This window comes from Clupea harengus, chromosome 1 (assembly GCF_900700415.2).
Source record: "Clupea harengus chromosome 1, Ch_v2.0.2, whole genome shotgun sequence".
Lineage (NCBI taxonomy): Eukaryota > Metazoa > Chordata > Actinopteri > Clupeiformes > Clupeidae > Clupea > Clupea harengus.
The window spans coordinates 12088228-12113541 of NC_045152.1; the positions used below are offsets into that span (position 1 = coordinate 12088228).

At 41.8% G+C, this 25314-nt stretch overlaps 1 protein-coding gene across 1 annotated transcript in view; it reads left to right on the plus strand.

Moving 5' to 3' along the window:
- The window catches only part of grid1b (glutamate receptor, ionotropic, delta 1b), a 195373-nt gene extending 170546 nt beyond the window's left edge, over positions 1-24827 (plus strand). Inside the window, exons 10-14 of the mRNA XM_012837730.3 lie at positions 3402-3540; positions 10387-10582; positions 11487-11653; positions 17084-17327; positions 23967-24827. Coding sequence (XP_012693184.2) covers positions 3402-3540; positions 10387-10582; positions 11487-11653; positions 17084-17327; positions 23967-24449 — 1229 coding nt within the window. The 3' untranslated portion in view covers positions 24450-24827. The remainder of the gene's footprint in view (positions 1-3401; positions 3541-10386; positions 10583-11486; positions 11654-17083; positions 17328-23966) is intronic.
- The last annotated feature ends 487 nt before the right edge of the window (positions 24828-25314 follow it).

Genomic DNA, 25314 nt, shown 5'->3' on the forward strand with positions numbered 1-25314 from the left:
TTTGCCTCCAACTGAAGTCTTTTTAATAGACCACAAACATGAAGTGTCATCTCATCCACTGATTCGGTTTGAAACTAAATCTTTAATAGTGACGTGAAACTTGACAGCTGGTACATTTTTAAAAAAACAGGTTGTAGTCTAGCCCCTCTAAAATTGGATCAAATAGATTTTACAGCCCATTACATTTAAAAAAATGTATTTAAACTCTTCTCATAACACTGATAGTAAAAAGTCAATGATGGTAGGGTGGCAGGTTCATTTGATATGAGGTTAATCCTGGGGGGTCTTTATGTAAGTGGTCTTTCACTTTTAAAAAGTTCCCACAGATTACAGGCACAATGATGTAACGTTTTCCATTAAACACAGATGCACCAGATACACTTCACTCAATGTAGCTCCAGCGAGGAGGATTTCATGCATGCACACACACACACACACACACACACCTGTTCAAACACACACACACACACACACACACACACACACACACACACTTAGACACACACAGACACATGCACAATTACAATTGGTCAATTTTGCGGCTTGGCCTCTACCTATACACTGGATATAGCCTGATATCCACAACATCCAATTATTTTAAAGATGAAAGAATCTAAAGAAAGAGATGAAACGGTCAGGGAATGTCATTAAATGGTGATGATATTTGACAAACATACTCTTACGACTAGTATATCAGGTAGAATTTCACTATATTTGTGATTTCAAAGGTAGTAACTGCCTGCAATTGTAATTATTATTTTTTGTTATTAACGTATTGTTATTAAGTTTGTGGGAAGTCACGTGGGTTTATTAAGTTTAAAAAGTGCAGATTTGTATTATGTTTGTGGTATATTACATTAGTTATGTAAATATATACTGTATATATTATTGTGGTATATTACATTAGTCTGGAGTTATTATGCTTGTGGGTGGAACAGGAGTTACTGAAAGCTTTTAATGTTGATAGCATACCCAAGACCGTAGAGAGTCACCATTCTTTGCACATATTCCGCCATAATTAGTAACAAGTACAAGTTATTTAAAAAAAAAAATGGAGAAATTCAAATGTGTCATGTTCATGTATGCAGAGATGGGCAGTATTTCAATTACTTGTATTTGAAATACATATTTCAACTGCTTTGAGTATTTTGTAATTTGTATTTGATAGGGCCGATAAAAAATGTAACGTAATTTGTATCAAAATACTTTAGAGTAGAGTCATTTTGTATTTAAAATACTCAAAATACTTTCTCCATTGTTAAGGCAGGAGATTTTTTTTCTGTCAGATTCTACCACTAGACCATCTGATCTGCCTCTGAATGTCATTGTCGAATCAGGCAACAGTCAGGCAAAAGTGGTGCTTCAAATGACCCCGCCCCTTTTTGGGGCGAAATGGAAATCGCCCAGATCTCTCTCATTGACTCTCACGTTAAATCCATTTTTTTCACAAAACAGGGCTGTGTTCGAAAACTTAGATAGCTGTCTTGATCCTTGTCATTTTATCTTCATTAGTACGCCGACTTAAAGGAGGTTCTTTCAAAGAGAGAATCGAGTTGTTGCACCGAACTTTAGCCATCTTGACAGAATGTGGCTGTGGCTATTACGGCACACTTTACAAAGTACTCTGCAATACAGTGCACTTACATATGTAGTTTGTTCTGTCGCTGATTAGTGTTGTCTCAAATGGAACACTGATGTGGGAGCCTTTAACCCGTAAATCTGTGCTCCGGCCAACTGGAAATTTGGCGAAAAACTCTGCTGACAGCCGTGTTTTGTATACAAATGTACATCTTTTAGCGTTTTCTCGCTTAGATTTTTTAAAAGTTACAGACAAATAGACACTGTACTATCAGATAACACAGTTATTGTAACCAGCAATAATGGTTGAAGTGATTTGCGAAGCGTCAGTCAGCCAACTTTCCAAACTGAAAAGCTTCCGAAAGGGCTCCTCCTCTTCCGCTACGTAGCCGAGATGGCGCCCATTTAGAGTGAGTAGTGTCCATTATTTCACACTGCATTTTTTGACCGTTTGCAGTGCGCCATCCAGGTACTTTCAGTGCCCTGAATTCTGCTGGTTCTGTCAGTGTGAACGCCCTAAGCACTGAAAGTCAGTGTTTGAAGTGTGCAAGTGTGCGGTAATAAACACGGCCTGTGACTTGATCAAAGCCGTATGACGTCCTTATACACAATTACGTATGACAAAAGCATGGTGGGGCGAGCCCTCCCGGAAGCCATAGAGATTGCATTGAGATCCCTGTTTTGTGAAAACATGAGTCACACAGCTGCTGCCTGCAAATATATATATATACATAATCAATCAAGTTGTTGTCTTTTAATAGCTTTGCTTAGTTACACTGATATTCTGTGACTGTTTTTCCTATTTGTGGGGTTCCCCAGAGCTTTGTGTACATTATATAGCCCAAACCTGAATGCTCTGCTATACCAAACTGTGAGAAAACGGAAAATCCAGAAAAAGTATTTCCTATATTTTAAATACAAAATACATGTATTGTATTTTGTTACATTTTCTGGCACCAGTATTTTGTATTTTATTTTGATACATTTATTTGAGGGGTATTTTGTATTTTGTATCAAAATACATTTTGATGTATTTTTGCCCATCTCTGCACGTATGTACTGTACTTATATATTATTATCAGTGGGTCGTAGGCTAATGTGGCATGTTCACCTACGTACTGTACTTATATATTATTATCAGTGGGTCGTAGGCTAATGCACTAATTGAGTTTAATGCTCAATTTTCTTCACCTGCGCTGGGTTAGTATTGCATTAGCAGTCATAAATGCAAAGGAACAAACTAAAAATAGCCTCTCTTGTGTCCTTCATGGTATTGTAACTCTGTCTGCAGCAGCGATTAGGATGGTGGTTTTAAAAGACACAGATAAGCACACAGGGTTGCCACATGCACATGTGGTGTTCGGTAAAGACTGGTTTGGTGTAGTGTTGTTGGAGGAACCAGATGACCATCTGAAACATCTCTGCTGAAAGCCAAGGAACTCACAGCACTGTATGTGTCTTCCTCTCCTCCCCTTCCTCCCTGTCTTTCCTTCTCTCCTCTGTGTTATCGCTCTCTCTTCCCTCCTTTTTCTCTCTCATGCCCTCTCTGTTGCTCTCTTCTCTCTCTCACTCTTTGTGTCTCCACATTCTCTCTCTCACTCTTTGTGTCTCCACATTCTCTCTCTCACTCTTTGTGTCTCCACATTCTCTCTCTTACTGTGCTCTCTCTCTGTACCCCCCCTATATTCCTCTCTCTCTTACTCTGCTATCTCTCTCTCTTCCCTCCCTTTTCTCTCTCTCTCATTATGATCTCTCTCTTCACTCCTTCCTTTTACTCTCTCTCTCTCTCTGTCTCCTGTGCCCCCCCTCTCTGCCCCCCATAGGTGGTGACTCTGTCGTGGGCTCGGTGGCGTTGCGTATCGTGATGGGCAGCTGGTGGCTCTTCACCCTCATCGTCTGCTCCTCCTACACGGCCAACCTGGCAGCCTACCTCACCGTGTCCCGTATGGACAACAGCATCCGGTAGGTCACCTTGACCGCTCACCCCTCACCCCTCACCCAGCACCCCTCACCCCAGCACCCCTCACCCAGCACCCCTCACCCCAGCCCCCCTCACCCCTCACCCAGCACCCCTCAACCCAGCACCCCTCACCCAGCACCCCTTACCCCAGCCCCCCTCACCCCTCACCCCTCACCCACCCCTCACCCCCTATATTGCAACACAGGGTTCTGTCAGTCATCCTCCCTCAGAGAAGCTTACTGTACTGTGTACACTTAACACTCTTTCACCCATCTAGATAAGGTCAGAATTTGTTTTGTTTTATAAAATAAGACTGGAGAAACCTATCAGAGAATATGTTTTTTTTCCTGATATACACCGGGGTTAGATGTAGGTTAACTAGAATATGAATGTGAGAAGTTGACATTCTCAACGTGTTTTTGTCTTAACAAGGCATGTTCTCCTAAAGCAGGTGAGTCATCTACAGTGAGCTTATTCTGTCTTTCAGACATTATTAGACATTTTGGAGGAAAAACATCCCCATCTCTGTTAGTACTGCAACTGAATATGTCACCTGGAGACTCAGCTTCGCTGCCCTCTGCATCGTTAATCACTGGTTGCTAATTGTTTTTATATCATTGGCTCTCCAAAAATGACACGTTGGCATTTTAATGAGGATAATCACAGGAGCAGACAGCTAGTGCGCAGAGAGGTGATTATAATTAAAGCTCAATTGATTTATGCAGAACACTTTGACAACTCTGCCAAAAGAAAAAAAAAGTCCCAGAATGTCAATGAATTATAGATTTAAAAGGAATGACATTTTATTCTAAATCTGGTCTGTTCTTTTGCCCATTGTGATGAAGCCCTCTCAGGGTCAGTACCGTATTTCTGAATTTGTTTCCATCACTAATATGTGATAGATTAGAGAGAACCGAATGCAAAAATGATTAACAAGGTAACTGTTTACCGAGAGTTTTGCATGTTAACCATATTCATTATCTGTTTGTGGCAACATTACGTGTAGTTTTCACAATTTGTTAGCCATGGCTTGAGATTCTCTGGTGGTCACAGTGTGTAATCATTTTTATTTCACATTAATTATATATGTTGGACATGGCCTGAGATTCTCGGAGATCTCGGAGGTCACAGTGTGTAATCATTTATATTTTACATCGAAGGCCTATAATATTATGTTCTTTACATATCAGTTATCTGTTTTAAGACAATCTGTAGGTGAAGAAACAGCAAAGATAACAGTGAGGATGTGGTTACAGTGTAGTTTGGAGAGGCAGAGTCTTCCAACTAGATTTGTGTTTGCAAAGCAAAAAATTAATAAATAAATAAGTAGAATTTAAAACCAACATAAAGTACAAGATTAGTAAGATATTTAATTCATGCGAAGAGCCGTGTGAGGGCAGTTAAGATGGGGAAGGTGATAAAGACAAACATAGAGGGAGACAAAGAAATAAAGACATTTAGATCTTCCATTAACATCTGGGTGCAGTGTTTCCTTCTAGCGTCAATCCGTGCATTATCATCCAATAACACTCCGGTTATTGCCCTTGAAGCATGACCTGAAGTCAGAATAACCTTGCTGTACATATGACACCGGCACTTGGTAGCGGAGGAGTATTCTGGTGGTGGTGTTTCTACAGTTCCTCAGTTTATTAAAGAATGTCCCTTTCACCAAAAGAACCTTCTGGAACTTTTTTTCTTCTTCTTCATAAGAGCAGAATTAACAGAGAAGTGAGTTGTACACGAGATACGAGAGGGACCCCTCCACTCCCCGGGCTTGACCTGGGGATGTACCTAATTCCGAATACATCATTAGGGAAAACATTATACATATTCGAACAGTCTATAGCACTGTTTACCTACAGATCATTTTGTCTGCATTCAACTCTGAGGCACTGACTCTGAATCTCCATTCACGTAATGGTCAGCATAAAAGCTGCTATCTGTGTTTTTCATGACACATGCTGTAGGTGTTTCTTGCCCTCTCCTCCTCTCCTCTCTCTAGTGTTTCCCCCAGATGCCCACACCAAGTATTTATGTTGATTTTCTGTAGTTGTGTAGACTTTCAAAACCATTAGTCTCTGTACAAACTGTAATTACATGGCATGGTAACGGTTACAGGCACTTAGACAATGCCCGTGAGTGTGTTATTTGCCTTATTGATTAAAAATTTCACAAATGATTACAGAGATGGCAATGGTCTGTCACAACAAATTGGTTCTGCACTTTTACAAAGAAAGAATGCCACAAGCAGAATTAGACTTGAGGTTGATTAGCAGTCTATTAAACTACCCATTTGTAAACACTGCAAGAATAAGCATTGAGACATGTTAATATATCTATTGAGTTTGATTAATATTTAACATCTTTATCTTTCAAGCACTTAAAATTCCATAAATGTGTCAGTTGTGTTGTGCTGTGTTTTTTTTCACAGTTATAGACACATTTCACTAAATTATCTAAATGTGAAAAAGTAGTGTTCCGTCAATTTGTGTTGGAAATTAATTCTATTTCAACAGGCTTTTGAATGCTTTAAATCCAATCACTTTGACCAAATAAGCAGTAAGGGGTGGAGAGTCTCTGTGTGTGTGTGTGTGTGTGTGTGTGTGTGTGTGTGTGTGTGTGTGTGTGTGTGTGTGTGTGTGTGTGTGTGTGTGTGTTTGTGTGCGTGTGTGTTTTTTGGGGGGGGGGGGGGGGAGGTGTAGCATCCTTAATGGATGATTAAACATCAGCATGAACTAGTTATGGTGGGAACAACAATGTTTGGCATGTGCAGAGCTGAGAGAGATGAGAGGCAAGGCGAGGAGAGGGATTGAATCAAACAGAGAGAGTTTACCACTTCAAAGCTCTCGCTACGTCTGCATCAAAGTCACAATTAGATTCCTCTCTCCTCTCCTCTCCTCTCCTCTCCTCTCTCCGGCTCCTCCGTCTCCCCTCTCCTCCTGCTTGATCTGGGAATTATGGGATCCAAACGCGGGCGCCCCTCATCTTTATTTTAAGGTGCTGCCATCCCCGCTGCGGCCGCGCCCAGGCAAGCACACAGTGCGCTTGTTGCAGCATTTTTGGGGGGGATTCAGATTCGTCTCGAAAATATTTGAACATGTCAGAACTTAATGAAACTGAATTATTTATTGCATTTAAATGACTTGCAGGCTTCGAAGGGGCACTGTGGTGCTCCGGTTGTGTTTATTTACTTACTTATTCGAAGCATGAATGGGAGTGAAATTTCTGAAGTTATTATAGCTGCTGGTAATTAAAAAAAAAATGTAATTAATGTGAGCACCCTCTCTCACCCTGGTGTAGAAGATTTCAATGAATTACCCATGTGGTTAAATTGAAAAAGTAGTGAAGTTGAAGGCCACACCTGTCAACACGGACTAACCCTTTCTCGTCAAATCCCCACCACTACGTTTGGCATTGAAATGAATCTGTTCCGGAGGTTCATTCCCTCCAGCCCCATTCCCCCAGATATGCTCATTCCCACCCCCATTCCTCCATACTCATCCGCCATTCCCCCATTCCCTCCCTCATTCTCATTCGCCTTTCCCCCATTCCCGCCCTCATTCTCATCCCCCTTTCCTCCATTCTCATCCGCCTTTCCTCCATTCCCACCCCCATTCCCTCCCAGGAGTGAAGTCAAGAGTGTTACCCGTTAATGAGTCGTTTCCCTTCAAAAGCAAACCTCTCCTCAGGTCCCATTGGCTGGCCGCCCGCTGTCCGCTCCCAGTGCTCGTCTGATCAGGGGGATATTTATTCACAGGTTTGCCTAAAGGACGCTCAATGAATATGCATACAGTGCAGATCTTTAGGCCAAAGACAAATGAAGATCCTGTCCTAATCGTCTGGGGGGGCGATATATCTGTAGTGTTTTAATTTGGTAATGGGACAGAAGCAGGCACTTGGTTGGTGGCGTCACATCATTTATTGCACCTTTATAGATGGAGAATTTGCATAGAAAGTTATGCTAATTGAATTTATGTTCACTGAAAACAAGGACGTGTTCCTGATTTGTCAAAAGGTTCAGTAGACTGATCAGATAAAAGTCAGGTTCTTGTTGCACTGAAATGTTTTTTCAACAAAGTGCCATGGGTTGCCAGGAATGTGTATTGTTGAATGAGGGAGTAAGTATTGATCAGAAGTAGAATGATCAAATATTTACGTGTAGAGTCTGTGATTGTTGCAAAGGTGTTTGCCGTTTCCTGTGTCATATCATGAGTGTATGCACTTGCGTTTAAAAAATATCTACCCCTGTATACTAACTGTGACATAGAGCTGCCCTGCCATATCTACCCCTATATACTAACTGACATATAGCTGCCCTGCCATATCTACCCTTGTATACTAACTGTGACATAGAGATGGCCTGCCATGGCAAACAGCAGTAGCTCATGCTTTGTAAATACAAAATGCTTGTAACCTCATCATTATGTCACGATGACTAACCACAAACATTGGTTGTCATTGGAGATGATGTTCCTTCCACCCAGACAATATCATAGCACAATCTTTTGAAAAGAAATCATGCTAGCATGAAAGTGTTATGCTAACTTCAAGCATCATGGCAGCTGACGCCAGTTGGACTTTGTTTGTGTGTCCTGTTCTTCCAGAAAACATATTGTTTGGGAGCCGTGTTGATGTTGCACCGACAGTAACGAAACAGGGCATATGTTTTAGCAGTGATGAATGCTTATTTTGATTTCATGAGCTTCCATCTGGTTGTTCATTCATCTTACTCCTACCGCCTATGCCAAGATGACTTTAATTAACTTAAGAGAAACAGAGACTAAGTGACTATTTATCTAAAAAGCTCACTAGTTTGTGAAAGATTTATTTTACCGATCCACCATGGAAAGCAAACTGTGATTACTGCCAGAGAGTTCTTTTGAAATGTTAAAGTATTTTATCTCAGTGGCTGATCTCGTTTCCTTCTTATTTCACCTCTGTCACTGATCTATTACAATGTTTACAGATAAATTACCAAAAAACTTAATTAGTACAAATAATAAACACAGCAGCCAACATCCTTTAACCTTTGTGTCGCTCTGGAATGCTAGACGATACCAACAGGAAAGCACTGAAGCTAATAGTCATGGAGCGGGTCATAAAGCATAGTCATTAGATGAGCTTTATTGCATGACTGATGTATCCATGGAAAGCTACAGACTATGTGATGTGATTATCACATTTTGATTTGGCCACAACTTACCACCACATCAACGCAGACATATATCTCCTCATGAATATCAGTTTTCTAGTTTTAAACTGTTGACTATTGTTAGTATTGTTAATTCCCTGGCCTGTCATATTCTTTGTCGTCATCTTCGTCATCTAAACTCATTTTAGTTAACGTCGTGATGGGTCCACACTTCTTTAATTTACTCACGCTAGTCCTAAACAGCATTCTCTCATCCAGGACCCACGCTGTTGTGATTAGCTAGTAAGCGGCAGAGTGGCTGAAGCCTGCAGTTGAAAAAGCTTTACCCTTGAAACAGGAGCTCTTTCATAGACAGTCGAGATGGGGTTGTTGTGACATGGCTTACTTGAGTGGCACCAATCAAACTACAGTAATGGTGGGAGAATATAGCTTCTCATCCCCACCAATCAAACTACAGTAATGGTGGGAGAATATAGCTTCTCATCCAATCAAACTGCAGTAATAGTGGGAGAATATGGCTTCTCATCCCCAGCTTTCTGTAGCCATCGGTTGTTTTTTTTTCTTTTTTTCCTTTGGCAATTTTTGAAGAGCTGTGAGGACAAGAGTGGTGTTGAGGAGGGAGCAGAAGAAAAATAGAGGCTACCCCCCCCCCCCTTTTTTTCCTTCCGTGGAGAAGTGAAAAGAAAACAGATTCAGCAGTCTAATTGGGCAATTTTGGAACCAATTCTGGAGAGTTGCTTTTGAGGAGTGACTGTAACCAACTGCATGGATGTGTGGATGTGCATGGATGTGCATTATCCATTTACAGCTCACTTGTGAATGCGTAACGAGAGGATAAATGTAGATGGTACACTCACATAAAAAAGAAAAACAATAGCTTACCATATATCAATGCAGCCTTTGGAAGGAACACATAACCACAATAGCAGTTGGGGTATTATTCTCTCTTTTGTGCTTGGATGTACCCAAAAGGATGGGCTTCAATCCCTGAGTTCATGCCAAACTAAAATATATTTACATTATTATGTTTATCATAGTAAAATAGAATACGTTTACTGAGGTATATTAGCAGCATATTATTTATGTGTTTGTAGCGGTAGCCAGCGGGAACAGTGCTGTGCAGTGAATAAACCTCACTCCCCGACACATTAGGAGACATGCTAGACACAGGTGTGTGTGTGTGTGTGTGCAGTGAATAAACCTCACTCCCCGACACATTAGGAGACATGCTAGACACAGGTGTGTGTGTGTGTGTGTGTGTGCAGTGAATAAACCTCACTCCCCGACACATTAGGAGACATTCTAGAGACAGGTTTGTGTGTGTGTGTGTGTGTGGTGTGTGTGTGTGTGTGTGTGTGTGTGTGTGTGTGTGTGTGTGTGTGTGTGTGAGTGTGCAATGAGTAAACCTCACTCCCCGACACATTAGGAGACATGCTAGTGACAGACGCTAGCACCCATGGGCTTTAGGCTCCTTGTTAGCACGCCTGCCTCCCGTGCCCGAGGTGGCGAGTTGGAGTCCGGTGTGGGACTGTGCTTGTCCACACAACGCAGGTTGAACGTTTCCATATGTGTCCCTAATGTCCGCTGATCCTGAATCTTATGGCTGCAGCAAAATAAAGGTTGTGTACGACAAGCTCAAGCAGTTTAGCTTAAACCTCATCTCAGGCCTAATATTTGTGTGTATCCAAACCCACAGCAATTTCCAGGACTTGGCAAGGCAGGTGGACCTGGCGTACGGTACGGTGCGGGACTCGGCCGTGTACGACTACTTCAAAGCCAAAGGCACCAACCCGCTGGAACAGGACAGCACCTACGCCGAGCTGTGGAGGACCATCAGCAAAAACGACGGTCATGACTTCTCCGTATCTAGCCCCTCTGAGGGCATCCGCAAGGTACTCACCACGGAACAGAACACACACACACACACACACACACTCACCGTGAAACAAAAACACACACACACACGCACTGAAAACACACTCACAAACACCCACCCTGGAAAATATAACCTCTCACACTCAAAAAAAGAAAATCACACTTCCCATGAAACACAAACAACACTCACGTTGAAGATTAGCCATCAGGTTGTTATGCTCTTTAGCCAAATTGCTTATTGCTGAAAGGCCAACCATAATTTACTTTTTTGCTAGAATTTAAGGAAGGAATAGTCTATAGTCAATTTGGTGTTTTTAAACACATTATCCAATTATAAAAATAAACTTAATTATGTATTTGCCATACGTTGAGTGTGTGAAATGTCAAATACCTGCCTATCCCATATTTCAGTGTAGAAGTGTGAAATGCAGTTAAAGAGCATTTTGTATTTGTGCTTGTCACAGTTTTCCACAAAGATTGTCATTTTCTTATAAAACTGTGACCCAAAGTTGGTTGCTAGACAACCGTCTGCTTTATGATAAACCCCGGAGAGAGAAACACTCGATCTCCAACACACCATTCAAAGGTGATGAAGAGAAAGACCTGAACAAAAACTGATGCAAATTATCACTTTTTTTTATAAACATGGAGATGATGTGAAATTACACTTAACAACAATAAAACAGGACACATGAACGGATGACAATAGAACACAACACAGTGCTACAGTATAAAAGATGTGCCACGCACAACACATTAACATTCAAATATATTGTGAATGAATAATCTTTTCATCTATTTCCATTGAATATCATTTTTCTTTTTGCATTTTTGCAACCAAAAGCAACCAATTAAATCTGAAAATGTAGTCGGTACATGGTGAAATGGTGAAACCCACATCTCATTCGTATCTCTGTGCAGGCCAAGAAGGGTCCGTTTGCATTCCTGTGGGACAAGGCCGTGGTGGAGTACGCTGCTCTGACGGACGACGACTGCACCATCACCGTCACGGGCAACAGCCTGAGCAGCAAGGGCTACGGCATCGCCCTCCAGCACGGGAGTCCCTACCGAGACCTCTTCTCCCAAAAGTAAGTCCCCTTGGTTCCAGAAACACGGTCCTCCTAAAGCCTGTTGACCAGTAGCACTCTCTGCCTACGCCTTCCCCCTACAAGTGAGTCTCTTCGGGCCCAGAAACATGGTCATCCTAAAGCCTGCTGACCAGTAGCACTCTCTGCCTACGTCTTCCCCCTACAAGTGAGTCCCTTCGGGCCCAGAAACACGGTCATCCTGAAGCCTGCTGACCAGTAGCACTCTCTGCCTACGTCCTCCCTCTAAAAGTAAGTCCCTGTAATTCCAGCAACATGGCCACCCTAAAGCCTGATGACAAGTCCCAACAGCGCTTTACAGTTGGCACTCTCTGCCTACAGCTGTTTTTACAGGACCGTAAAGAGCCCTTGACCTTGGGGTTGGCAGAGCTGTGCTCCTCTATTTGAACCGCATTCACACACAGAGGTTTTTTTTTTCTATTTTCTCAGGGGAAATTTGAGTGAGTTTATCTCCACCTGGGGTCTCTGAAGGCTACCGTAAAAAAGGCCATTTCATACTTCAGTAGATACGTTTTCATTTGAGGCAATTTACAGTAGAGTTGGAGACAACATGTTTGTGGTGAAGCAGCTCCCTGGGTGCTAAGGCTACTGGCCTTTGGCCGTGTTCTGCTATCGGAAGACCAGATAAGCTCTTATGCTCTTACGCCAGATGTACACTGTACTACTTTGACATGACTGTAAAAATGGTTTTGTTGTCACCAATCGATTTGCAGAATGTAAAATGGATCACTAGGCTTAATATTTTACTACAGGGCTCAGACACATTTTTACCAATACATTTCCATGAGGCACATTTTCATGACCATGCACTCTCTGAAACATCCGTGTATACATTACATTTTTTATTTATTTATTTAAACATGAAATGCATGCACTGATTAAAGAAACTAAAGCTAATTATCCATCGTCATTAACAGGCCAGTTTTATTAATGGATGTGAATGGGAACAAGTTTGATCCATCGTTCCTCAATATCTCCAATTTAAAATGTCAGTGCATTCATGTTGTGCTTTTGGCAACACAAAACTCAATTCCATTTATTAAAGTTGAGAGTATGTACTGTACATCTGTCAAAAGATGGAGAATCCATCAATATTCACTGATATTTTGGCGTAGAGAGGACATGTATCAATCAGAAATGCCGTTGACGCAAAGTGACATTGTAAACAAGTCTTGGCAGTCTGTTCACCACACATTAATGGCAAACCACAGATACCTAAATCAACTTTTAATGAAGAAAACATCTCCTTTTAATAAAGAACGCATCTCCTTTATTCCTGATTCATTTCATCGTTTGTATAAAACTAGGGAAATAACTTACTTAGGTGATGTCAGACTAGCCTACACCAACAATTAGCCTACATTAAGCACTGATCAAATCTTGCTAACTTGCAAACCTATGTCACCCAAAACTCTGTTCTTTATAACTTTGCTTCACCTCTGTCAAATGCAATGATTTTCTGATATAGTTCAATGACATTTTGTTATGACATCTATGGTTAGAAATATTTAACAAATTACCTTTGGGTATTTCCAGAAGTTTTTTGTGTAAGTGTTTGTAAAGTTCTGTAACACTGACAGACACTGACACAAACAAAACATTGATGATAGTGTCACATTGATGATAGTTTGTATTTTTCCCATTGTGCTATCATCGCAACACAGACTGGCCACTGTTTTCAATTCAAATATGGTTGCCATTGAGTGGTTGTACATATTTGTTTAACCACTATATATTTTTCTCTGTCGATCTTAAATCTGTCACATATACCTGTAATATTCATGACTTTTCCTAAACTTTCTGGCTTTATTTATTTCTACAAAACTTCTCCAGGCCTGGAAACGAATCCCATCACTAAAAGATGGCATGTAACCCTAAAAGATTTTAGAACCTAATTTTTAAATGAATAATTACATTTTCTTTTTGTCATGAGAACGTCTTCACCTAAAATCCGCGTTTTCAGAGTTACCTGTCTTAGTGTGGACGTACCCAACCCAAACCCAGGGATCACATATCTGTTCCACATCTTGCTAACAGTTTAGCATTCCTCTGCATACAGATCAGACCATTTGGCTGCATGTCCGACCGCGCCTCTCTCCCGCCTCTCTAATGACCTCCCACTTGTCTGGTGTTGTCATTCCGCAGGTCACAGAGGAATGTGGGCTCATTTGGCTTCAGTGATCCTCAGTGCCACTTACCCAATTAGCTCTCCTCGCTGTATAACGATGTTAGCATAATCACTGATGTTAGCATAATCACTGATGACTGAGGTGGTTTTTGATGCCTTCGCAATCATTCCCCGATGCCCGTGTGTGGTTTATACAGCATGAAATATAATACCATAAATGTAACACAATAAAAGCATAATTAAATATAATAAAAGTTGTATGTCGGATAAAGTATCCTTCGCAGGGAATACGGTCTGATAAGCTGTCGTAATTGCTTGGTTCAGGGATTAAAGGGGCCCCTTCAAGAAAGTGCCCTGTATGGAGTTATAATTACCACAGAGGATAATAAAGCACTCATTTAAATTTTTAATTGTTATTGTGGTGCGTTCATGCCATTGTGTATGAGTGTGAGAGTATAATTCACATAAAGTTCCCATTTATCTTCCCTGGCAGTGGAACCCCCTTTGTGGATTTTACTTTCTTTTTTTAAAACTTTATTTACCCCTTTGCCATTTCAAGTTGAGCACCAAAACTCTTGATTCATTAGTTTCACTTTCTAATGCCTTCGTATTATCCATTACAAATTGATCCCACTGCGAAGATAACAGATGCAGGCAGATTGTCTAAATCTGCACATAATCACTTGTAACCAATTAAGATGGTATAATTATATTGGCGGTTGGATTTGGGGGAAACGGGAGACTAATTTACTCCTCGCGCACATCTTTCATTGATCCCTCAGAAGTAGGCCTCGTTCTCATGACTCAATACCTTGCAATATCGAGATGGGGGAAGATGCCTGCGGACTCCATTGGCTAGACTTACCCTGAAAGAACTTACCCCCAGAGTTTTGTGTGAGTGGGAGAGAGGGTGATTGAGTGAGGGAGAGCGATTACATAGATGTGTAATGACAAGTGGTTAGGGGAAAAGATAATTCTTTGCTGTTGTCATTTTGTCACGGCCTGAAAGGCAGTTGAGGACTATTACACACCGATCCACCTAAGCACAGAAGAAGGCTGGAGAGGTCTGCTTTGTTGTCACACAATAAACTGAAGAAAATCATCATGTTCTTGACGGACAGAAACACAGCCTCCTCTAGCGCCCCGTAGTTTAGGTTGAATCTATTTGTTTGGCTCTGTGGTGCCATTGCACAGTCATATGAGGGCATATATATAAAGCTGTTGGTAAACAACAACAATAAACATGCGGCGACATTATGAATAAAACGGACGAATTAGCAGCCAATAACAATGCAGTGCAGGCAGCAGCAGGGGCTAATGCACGTGCTTTAACTCTCCTCCCTCCTCCTGGCTGGCTGGAGTCACAGAGGCTTAACCTTCAGTGCGATAGATTAAGCATAGTCCGTGTTGGAGGCAGCTTCCTGTCCTTGTTGTCCTGCTTAAGAGTGTGAGTTCTCCTTTGGCATCCTTGGCCCTGTTTCATATTCAAGCCCACATTTCATGGAGGAGGTGGCAGGGTCGGGGCGAGGGAGAGTGGCAGGGTCAGACCGTAGGAAATGGGATTAAATGATGGGGTCACCACCAGCTTTCCATGGCAACAGCAGCGGCAGTCTCCCGGTGACGGAGACGCACACACACACACTTATAGTCACTGTGAGCGGAGGCGTGAGTGGTAGAAAGAAATACTGTCCAGAAATACGTATGGATACACCTGAAGGAGATGTGTGTTTTTAAACGGAAATTATAAAAGTCAACCATCCAAATACACACATGATTACATTAGGAATAATCCAATTCTGTAATAGAATATAAATCCTCCAGTTTGAGATCAGACGGGACTCCAGAATAAATGAATAAATTCGCATGACTAACTTCAATAACATATATTGATATGAACATCACATTGTTATTGCGGTGTTGGTCATCCAATGTTTGAATGAACTGTCCCAAAAAGCTGAAAAATCCATGGAGCCTTTTTTGACCGTACCTGGGCCACATCAGGCAGCTTTCTGTCCGTTGATCCATTCTATCTACTGATATCTTGACGCATTAGCATGATAAGAAATGTAAACAATAGGATAACAAGCTCATTTCAAACATCAGTAGTATCATCAAACAAGGATGTGGTCAGCAGACAGGCTTTTATGTAATAAAGGGGATAAGGGATAAAGTATTATCATATTACCTTAAAGGTCATTAAACAGATGTGTAGTCATAATACCCTCAGCATTCAGTTAATGTTACTATAGTGTGTGATGAGAGTTCACTCAAAACCTCTGGGTTTTTTGGTTAATGAAAAGGCTTCAGCAGCAGAGAACAAAAGCATCCATTTATATCTCGTTAGGAAGCACGGGCATCCAGTCTGTTTGCGCTCTCTCCTCTCAGGTTAGGGCAGCAGCTGGGCCTGATTTGGTATGTGTTTTGGCTATGCACCAGATCTGCGTCAGAATCAGTTCCTGTGTCCAACCTACACCAGAGCAGGCCTGAGTCAATCATTAGAGATGTTACCAAGGTTAGGTTCAGATGGGTTCTAGGTTCATCTGTCATAAGAGATGTTACCATGCCTTGTGTCAGATTGGTTTTAGGTCCATCTGTTATTAGAGATGTTACCATGCCTTGTGTCAGATTGGTTTTCGATTCATCTCTTATTAAAAGATGTTACATTATCCGCACGTGTCCTCTCAAAAGTAGATAATGATGATAGGCACTGGGCTCTGTAAAGGGCCTTGAGACAATCTTGTTTTTTTACGAATAAAATTGAAATGAAGTGAATTGAATATAAATGGTTGTTATTATAGCCTATAGTCTAACTCCTCATCCCTATTCTGGGACACTCTTTTAGAACTGAATATTTATACTGTACAGCAAGGAAGAAAGAGGCACACCCTAAGTCCTGTTAGACACAAACAAGGTAATGAGCCTTGGGACGGACACCTGTTGTAGGTGAAACATTTAATTTAAGGGTCAATCACGAGAGCGCTTAATGTGGTCAGCTGTGTTAGAGAGGTTTTTGGTGAGCCACACCTGTTCTCATCAGACCACAGAACTCAAAGAGAAAAGGCCATGTTTGTGTGGAAACCATACATGTGTGGAAACACAACCATTAGCAATGACAAAAAAACAGATCAGATCATTAGAAAAAGGGGAAATGTCCCAAATCACCCAGCTACAGTCCCCTACTGTATGTTTTCTCATCCTGTCCTCAGTAGATTTCAAAGGATTTACACTCTGTCTTTCTTTTTCTTTTTTTTTTCTTTTCTCTCTGTGTCTTTCTCTCCTGCCAGGATCCTGGAGCTGCAGGAGAAGGGCGACCTGGATGTGCTGAAGCAGAAGTGGTGGCCTCGGACGGGCCGCTGCGACCTGACCAGCCACGCGGGGGCCACGTCGGACGGCCGCTCGCTCAAGCTGCACAGCTTCGCCGGCGTCTTCTGCATCCTGGCCGCGGGCTTGCTGCTGGCCTGCCTGGTGGCCGGCCTGGAGCTGTGGTGGAGCAGCAGCAACCGCTGCCGGCACGAGCAGCCCAAAGAGGTGACCGAGCTCAGGGCACGCAGCGGCAGCAGCAGGCGCCACGGGGACGACACTGCCACACTCTACTTTAAGGATCCAGCCACAGACGCTAACCCCGATTTAGTCGAGCTCCACTATACTGAGCTATAGGTGTGCCCCGATGAAATCAAAATTGGTCCCCCCCCTGCCTCCCCCATCCCCCCCACACCGCCCCCAACTTAAAAAGAAAAAAACGTACTCGGCCATTTTTGTGTCATTTAAATATTGTGTGTGTGTGTGTGTGTGTGTGTATATGAAGATGCATTATTCACTAGAAAAAAGAGGCGCAAGAGCAGGCAGCATATGGGTTCTTCCACTTTAGTCTCTCTATAGATCGAGTGATAAGGTGTCATGTTCAGTCGGGCAGTGGAGCTTCGCAACACTCAAGGGCAGATCAACAAAGAGAAGTGCCATTAATGTTGACTTTACAGCCATTTGCACAGGTCCCATGGCCAATTTAGTGGGTTAGCGTAGCGTAGCGTAACAGTGTAGAGGAAACACACGCTCACATTAACATATCAGTGGCCATTACAATACAAACATGTTTCTATTATCCCTTGAGGAAAACAGCATAACAAACTTATTCCCTCACTCAAATTAGGCCTTTACCAGTGATCTGTGATATTGTAAAACGTCACAAGTGCAGCTGTAGAACAGTATCTTACAGAGTATCAAGCTGTCAGCTAGCACCTGCTGAAGCCAATGAAATGCTAACTGAATCCATGGAAATCTGACTAGATCATAATAATAATAATAATAATGGATTTTGGATTTATTTGTATAGCACACTTTAAAATACAAAGAAATCTCAAGGTGCTTAACATAGCATAAACAGTCACAACAACAATAATACAAAGTAATAGAAGTGCTAATGAAGTGCAGAAAATAGGCTAATATAATATACCAAAAAAGATAATAAATTAATTTAAAATAATGAATAAGATTATAATGATATCGAATAATATGTATTAAAAACAGAGTCATTTTGGACAGAGCAATTAAAACAATGCATTCTAAAAACAACACAGAAAAATTAATCATAGGGGTCTAGATCCTTAAATTTAGTTCACTTCAAATTTAGAACACCTGGGTCATTAATAGAGATCATTTTGTATCTGTGTCCTCATAAAAGAAATATATGAGTATAGTATAATATAATATCCGTATATTTACCTCCCGTTACTGAGTGTCATCAGATAGTGTATCTGTATTCGTTCAAATGAGTATTACTTGAATCACATTTTTTCACCAAGGTTGCCATCCCTTTCCTGAGCCTTAGCACAAGAGGCCTTCATGTCAGCAAAGAATATAATGGCAGGATGATATGAAGCTATTTAGCTAAGCTTAGCTACCTTATCTGCTACAGCATGAGACTCACATCTAAAGCTGTAAATAATAAGTAGGATCCATTCAGACATGTAAAGTTATTTTCTGCAAACAGTACATCTTGGATACAAAGAAACACACGTGATAGGCCCCCTTCACACCTGGCAATAACATGCGTCTTGGGTAATCTCATCCCAAACTGGACAACTCTTAGTCCAGGTGTGTATGTAGGCCACATTCTTTTCGCAGTGTGGATGCAAATGTGCCATGGGCCACACTGAAGGATTGCCTACTCAGCTAACGCCCTCTGCGGATGTACTGTACGTACTCAAAGTACTGGCTTTAAATAACCAATAATGCGGCAAGTAGGCCTAATGTTCGACAATCAAACTCGACTCACCCCCTTTCCATCCATCTAGGCAGCTAATTATACCTCTGGCAAACATCAAGATTTTCTAGAGCCATGAGTTGCAAATAATGCGTATCTCCCCAAACACTTTTCAGTTGATAACACCTGTTTACTCTATTCAAAGGCAATTCAATATCAAAACAACAACAAGTGTTAGCTCGCGGTAGCCAACGACTGGGAAAAACATGTTCTCTTCCCTTTCTTGCTGATGCTAGTTAGCTTACTCATTCACAAGCCACTGCTTGAGCAGGTGCTGTCGCTGTGCTTTCTAATTGCCCACAGGGTAAAAGATGTGGAAAATTCAGCAGACTCCAAGCATTGTTGCTTTCAATGTTGATTGAAAGATGTAAGATAGGTGTAAGATGAGCTAGCAAGTTAGAAAAAAAAATGTATGTTTATGATAAGCAGCACATCAGCAATTTCACAAGAAGGTTAACAGTAATCCAGATTTAATTTGAACATCAGAGTGCTTGAATATCACGGAACTACAACACCATCCTTTATTTAGTAAACAGAAGCATAGATAGTGCTTTGCAAAGATGATTTTTAACTGGGAGATATTAATGTTGAGTCTAAAGGGGCCGGTATGCTCAATGTATTGGTCATTGCGTACACACAGTGTCTCTATATTTTCCCATTGTTGCAGCACTCACTCTTAACGAGTTCTGTACCATCTGTGAGTGCCTATGTTGCCGCGTTGAAGGATCTTAGAGAAGCCCGTAGAGACATACCTGCTCACAGACTTGTGTCTCCAGCTCGTTCATTTTGCATATTCGCCAGCTGCACACACCAAGTATCAAAATGTGGTCCAGCTGAAACGACACCAAAGCCCACAGCGCGCCAGCAGTAATGAAATCATCTTTGGCGCACGCCGCCATGCGCAAAGGACGGCAACGGCAACCATAAGTACCCCTTAAACGGTTCTCATATAATCTGACTTGGGCCCAGGGTGTGTGCTTTTTGCCCAGCTTGTTAGTCGATCTTCAGGTTTCATTGTTATGTTAATATGCACGGCTGAGATTTTTTTTCCATATCATTATGAAAAATTATTTGAGTTTTTTTTTTTTTTTAAAGTGAGGGGGCACAGTGAATGAAGAGGGGTGGCACTGCCCTCTTGTGCCTTTGGTCTTTGCAAACGGAAATGATGCACGTCTTTATGTGCTTATAGAGCGGGCAAGTGAGATCCGATCAGAAGTGGTCACTCAAGATGCAAATGAGACGTGTTCTAATGCCAGGTGTGACCCAATGTACTTAGAGCTGTCCACTTGTGATTGGATCACAAAAGACGCATGTTAATGCCAAGGGTGAAACGCCTCATAGGAACCGTTTGACATTCAGACATTTGCCTGTGCTGAGACAACATACAATACCTCACTTTGCAGCTGTGGGTTGCCAAAAAAAGTATAGCTTGATAGCTGAGCGATGCTACAACCCATCATATATAGACTTCATGAGAAAAAAATTGTTTCCTCAAATTTCATACCCATCTCTCCTGTGGATTTCAGAATCACCAGCATTATCCAGCTGGGGCACTGCTGTAATGACTCAAGTGGTTCCTTGCACAAAGGAAAGAAAGAAGAAATGAATAAAGTAAAATCTCCTCAATAGAGCGACCACACAGCAGCTGTACTTAATGTCTACTCTGTGTGACGCTCCGTGTGAGGTTTGCCTCTGGTGTTTGTGTAGACAGCTGTTCCCTTCCTGGCTGCTGCCTCCTCGTGTGGATCCCTAAACTAAAGTGTGAGCAAATCAAATGAGGATGCTTGCATGGGTCTGCCTGCTTTGTTGGCAATAAGAGACACATGGAAAGAGCTCCCAGTCCTTAATCCCTAGTAGACTGTACTGTGTGATCGCTTATTGCAATTATATGTCAATGTGGACAAGTGGATTTGTTCAATTGCGTTCTCTATTTGATTATTTTTTTTTTATTTCAATTTTAAAGTATTATTCATATCGTTTTCTTATCATCTCGTGCAGGTTACTAAGGATTACAGACTGGCAAAGGTTTCTGGTCCATTGACATATAATGATATTACCACTACATCATCGGAAGGGGGCAAGGACATTTGGACAGACAGAGAGAGAGACTGGGAAGAAGCAGAACCTATTGACACAGGTCAGACTAGAGCTCGTAAGATCTGATATGTTCTGCTTATGAAGGCCTTATGAGGGGGGGGGGGGGGGGCTAGAGATTTTCAATTCATCCGTCATTACGGGGCAATCTGATTTCTGCTCTTTTTTCAATCATTTTTCTTCCCCTAAGTGATAGACTTCTCCAGGCCGGACATGCTTTTGGTTATCCTGAGTTTCATCCATCGTTATGCTGGCAGTACACCGAAACATTCATTTTTGAGTCAAGTGGGTGAATGCCCTGTCGAAATTAGTCTTAGAACACTATGGAGTAAGTAGCTTTAGGTCACATGTCGACTGGATGAATTTAATCTTTTGTGTGTGTTTGTGCCTGTGTGTAAAGGAGTGTGTGTGTGTGTGTGTGTGTGTGTTTGTGTTTGTGTGTGTGTGTGTGTGTGTGTGTGTGTGTGTGTGTGTGTGTGTGTGTGTGAGTGTGTGAGAGAGAGATAGAGAGAGAGAGAGAGTGTGTGTGTGCCTGTGTGTAAAGGAGTTTGCGTGTGTATGCTTTGAATTTTCTTTAACCAGAGACAGGTGTGTGCTTTTTTGTATCTGTATATATGTGTGGATGAGTAAGCGTGTCTATGTGCATATTTATTGTGTGTGTGTGGTTTGTGTGTGTGTGTGTGTGTGTGTGTGTGTGTTTGTGTGTGTGTGTGATAGAGAGAGAGAGTGTCTCTTTGTTATTAGTTTTTCCCTCCATCTAATCAACACTGTCTAAGCCGATTTAATTGGTGCCATTTCTTAGTGCAGGCGCAGTGCCAGTAGCCTGCCAATCTGAATGTACAGTAATGAGAAGTCACCATGCAGGAGAGGAGGAGCTGCGTTTGAATGAAATGATTTCCACATTCCCAGCGCAGAGCTCCATAATCATTGGCATCTGCTCGTTTTGAAATAAACACTGGAATACTTAGGGAAATATTAATGGTGTTTACTTCAAACAAAAGATAATTCAGTCGATGTTAAAAATGCTTTTGACAAAGGTGGCAGTGGCATTTTTAGATGCGTAAAAGTCTGGCATCTGGTTTGCGTATTCTGTGAGTAATGTTAAAAGAGCAAAGCCTTCTGTGCTGTTATTTGAGACGGGGTTGCCACGGTGACAGGTATTTCGTTTTTGAATGAGCTACTGGCTGGGTAACAAACGGAAAGATTAATAGAGATTAATAATAATTAGATTAATAGATTAACACAGTAATATGAGAGTATGCAGGTGAACTGGATCAGTGGAGGCGTGATGTATTTGGGGTTAACATTGGGAGGAGGCTCATTAGAAGACTGATTATTGATTATTGATAATTTCATGCAGGTGTTAGATGATGCATTGGACTGGATCCAGTAGATGAAAACCATAAACCCTATGCGCTGTTATGTTCCTCTTTTTCTCATGCCAGCCACCATCAAATCTTTTCTTTTTGTTCTTTTCTTTTTGTTCTTTTCTTTATTTTGCTAGGATGGGATTTCTTCTTCTGTTGTTTTTTGCTTTAGGTGAGGGTTGATGGGAGTTGAAGTTTGACTTGTTTTTCCTGATCTTAGGGCACTTGTGCTAAACCTCAAATTATTGATCAAACGTATTGATCGAACTTATGCCTCCAGTGCATGAGCTGTTCAATTTTGATCATACAGATTGAATAATAAAAATGATATAAAAATTACACACTAGTACTTACACTATAACTTCAATTTCTGGCCATGCCGTAACTTACACAGTTTACTGTCAAAGACATGATAGATGGCATTGCCTTTTGAAAAGCCTCAATGTAAGTGATATATTTCACAAAAATGACTAACATAAACCAACTCTTTGGATCAAGTGGCAACTTGTGGATGTAAGCCCACATTTTACACACTCTGTCCTTGTGCATGAAAATCAGGAATTCTGTAAATGTTTCCTAGATATTTCTGTGCATGAGAAACAGGAATTCTCTAAATGTTGTGGACATTCCTAGGCATACAGTTCTCCACTGCCTCTCAATACTTTGAAAAATACACCCACAGCATCTCTCTTGAACACACTGATATACTGCCTGTTATACCACTTGAATACTTTTTTTAATGTACTTAGTATAGCTAACAGTTTAGAAGCAAAGCATATTAGAAATGAATAAGTCAATTTACCATGTCTATCACAATATTGCAAAGTCTGCCAGGATAGAGTTTTATATGTTTGTTGTCTTTGTTTGTTCGCTTCTGCTTCCCAATAAGACAAGACACAATGTAAACAAGTCATTTGTGTTTTCACTCAGAGAACCCTGCCTAATCCAGCCCCGTTGTGTCCTTGTCTTGTCCAAATAACTCTTCACAGCTATTTGCGATCTGAAAAGTAATTTGGTTTAAATGCAGGCTTCAGATCCACATTGGCTCCAGTATGTGCGTTAGTTTCTATAACAACGTGATGACTATTGTCACCATTAACCCTTAAACTTCCCCTGTGCACTGGCCAAATTTGATTTCAAAGTGCACATTCTATGCAAACACCATCTTGCCATCTTTATTTAGAAATCTCAGAAATGTCAACTGCCACATTGCTGTTTTGGGTTACTATGCTTTTAGAAAAAAGCCTCCAAAATGGCCACTACAGGAGCCAGTCCATTATGAGGCTGAATGCATGGAGCTTCAAATACCCAGAGAGAGAGAGAGAGAGAGAGAGAGAGAGAGAGAGGGATAACATCTCTGGGAACGGCACATCTCAGCCTCAATGACCCCCCCCTCCCCCATCCCCTCCCTCCTTCTCCCACCTTCCTCTCTCTCGCCCCCTCTAGGACAAGGAGGTGAACCTGGAGCAGGTGCACCGGCGTATGAACAGTCTTATGGACGAGGACATGGCCCACAAGCAGCTCAGCGGCCAGTCTATCGAGATCTCTGCTCTGGGCATCAGCAGCACCTCCACCACCGGAAGAGTAGGGAGCAACAGCAGCAGCAGCAGCATCACGCGGGCGGTCAGCCAGCGGGACTACCCGGGCCCGGGTCCCCACTCTGTGACCACCTTCCTGGGCCCCGATCAGGGCCATGGGGTGCTGGGCCGGACTCTGGGCCCGGGTCCTGGCAGCTCCCTGCCCCTGCCCCTCAGCAGCAACACCTCCACCCTCCCGTCCTCCATCCAATGCAAACACCGGGCGCCCAACGGGGGCTTGTTCCGTCAGAGTCCCGGCAAGACCCCCATGCCCACGCCAATGTCCTACCAGGCGGTGGCCGGTGGACCCATCCCAGAGGCCCTTGAGTCCACCCACAGCACGTCCATCTGAGGACTGGGAGTCGAAGACCTCGCAAACCCCCGGTGTGCCCCCTTCACCACACGCCACCACTGTCATTACCTGGTTTCTCCACCAGGGGGTTTAGCCCATGTGTGTGTATGAATGGATTGTGTTGGTGTGCGAAGATAAGAAAGTGTTTGAAAAGAAAAGAACACAGACAAAAGGAGTAAATATAAAAATTAAAAAAAACAATGAGGGAAAGATACAGTAAAACATAAGTTTTTATTACAAATTACATTAAAAACGGTAGAAAGAAGAGAGGTGATTTTTCTTGTATATATTTGTAAATATAGAACAGAGCTGCGTGAGTAAAGCGTATTTTGAATATTCTCAATTTTTGAAGTTCAGTTAAAAAAAAAATTAAAAAGAGATTATAAAAAAGTGATTTAAAAAAAATGACTGTTTGAATGGCTTTGTAAATTTTGTTCAATATGGAGAAAAACGCAAAATTCATTGTGATTGTTTTTTAAGTGCCGAAACAGAAGATGTCTCTCAACAGTTTATCATAAGATTATACCATACTACCAGAGCATAGAGCTTGATTTCATTATAAACACATTAGTTGTTTTTTTGTTTTGTTCGTTTGTTTGTTTTTTAAATGATCAGAAAACTGGTTCCCTTTACATAGTAAGCGCTTTTCGGTTGTGACTGTTCCTTTTCCCAGAATGCTTTAGAGCGCTAAGACCACTCATCGTGTTGCTCGTGCGCTTTCTCATTTGTGGCAGCGATGTTCTCGAGTGGAAAAAACATTAAGAAAAGCTCCATAGTCACTGACTGTCATGGGGGGGTGTGGCCGCGAGCCGCACGTGTCATAAGGGTTGTGGCGTGTTGAGGTGTTTGCGGTGTTTTGTCCTGT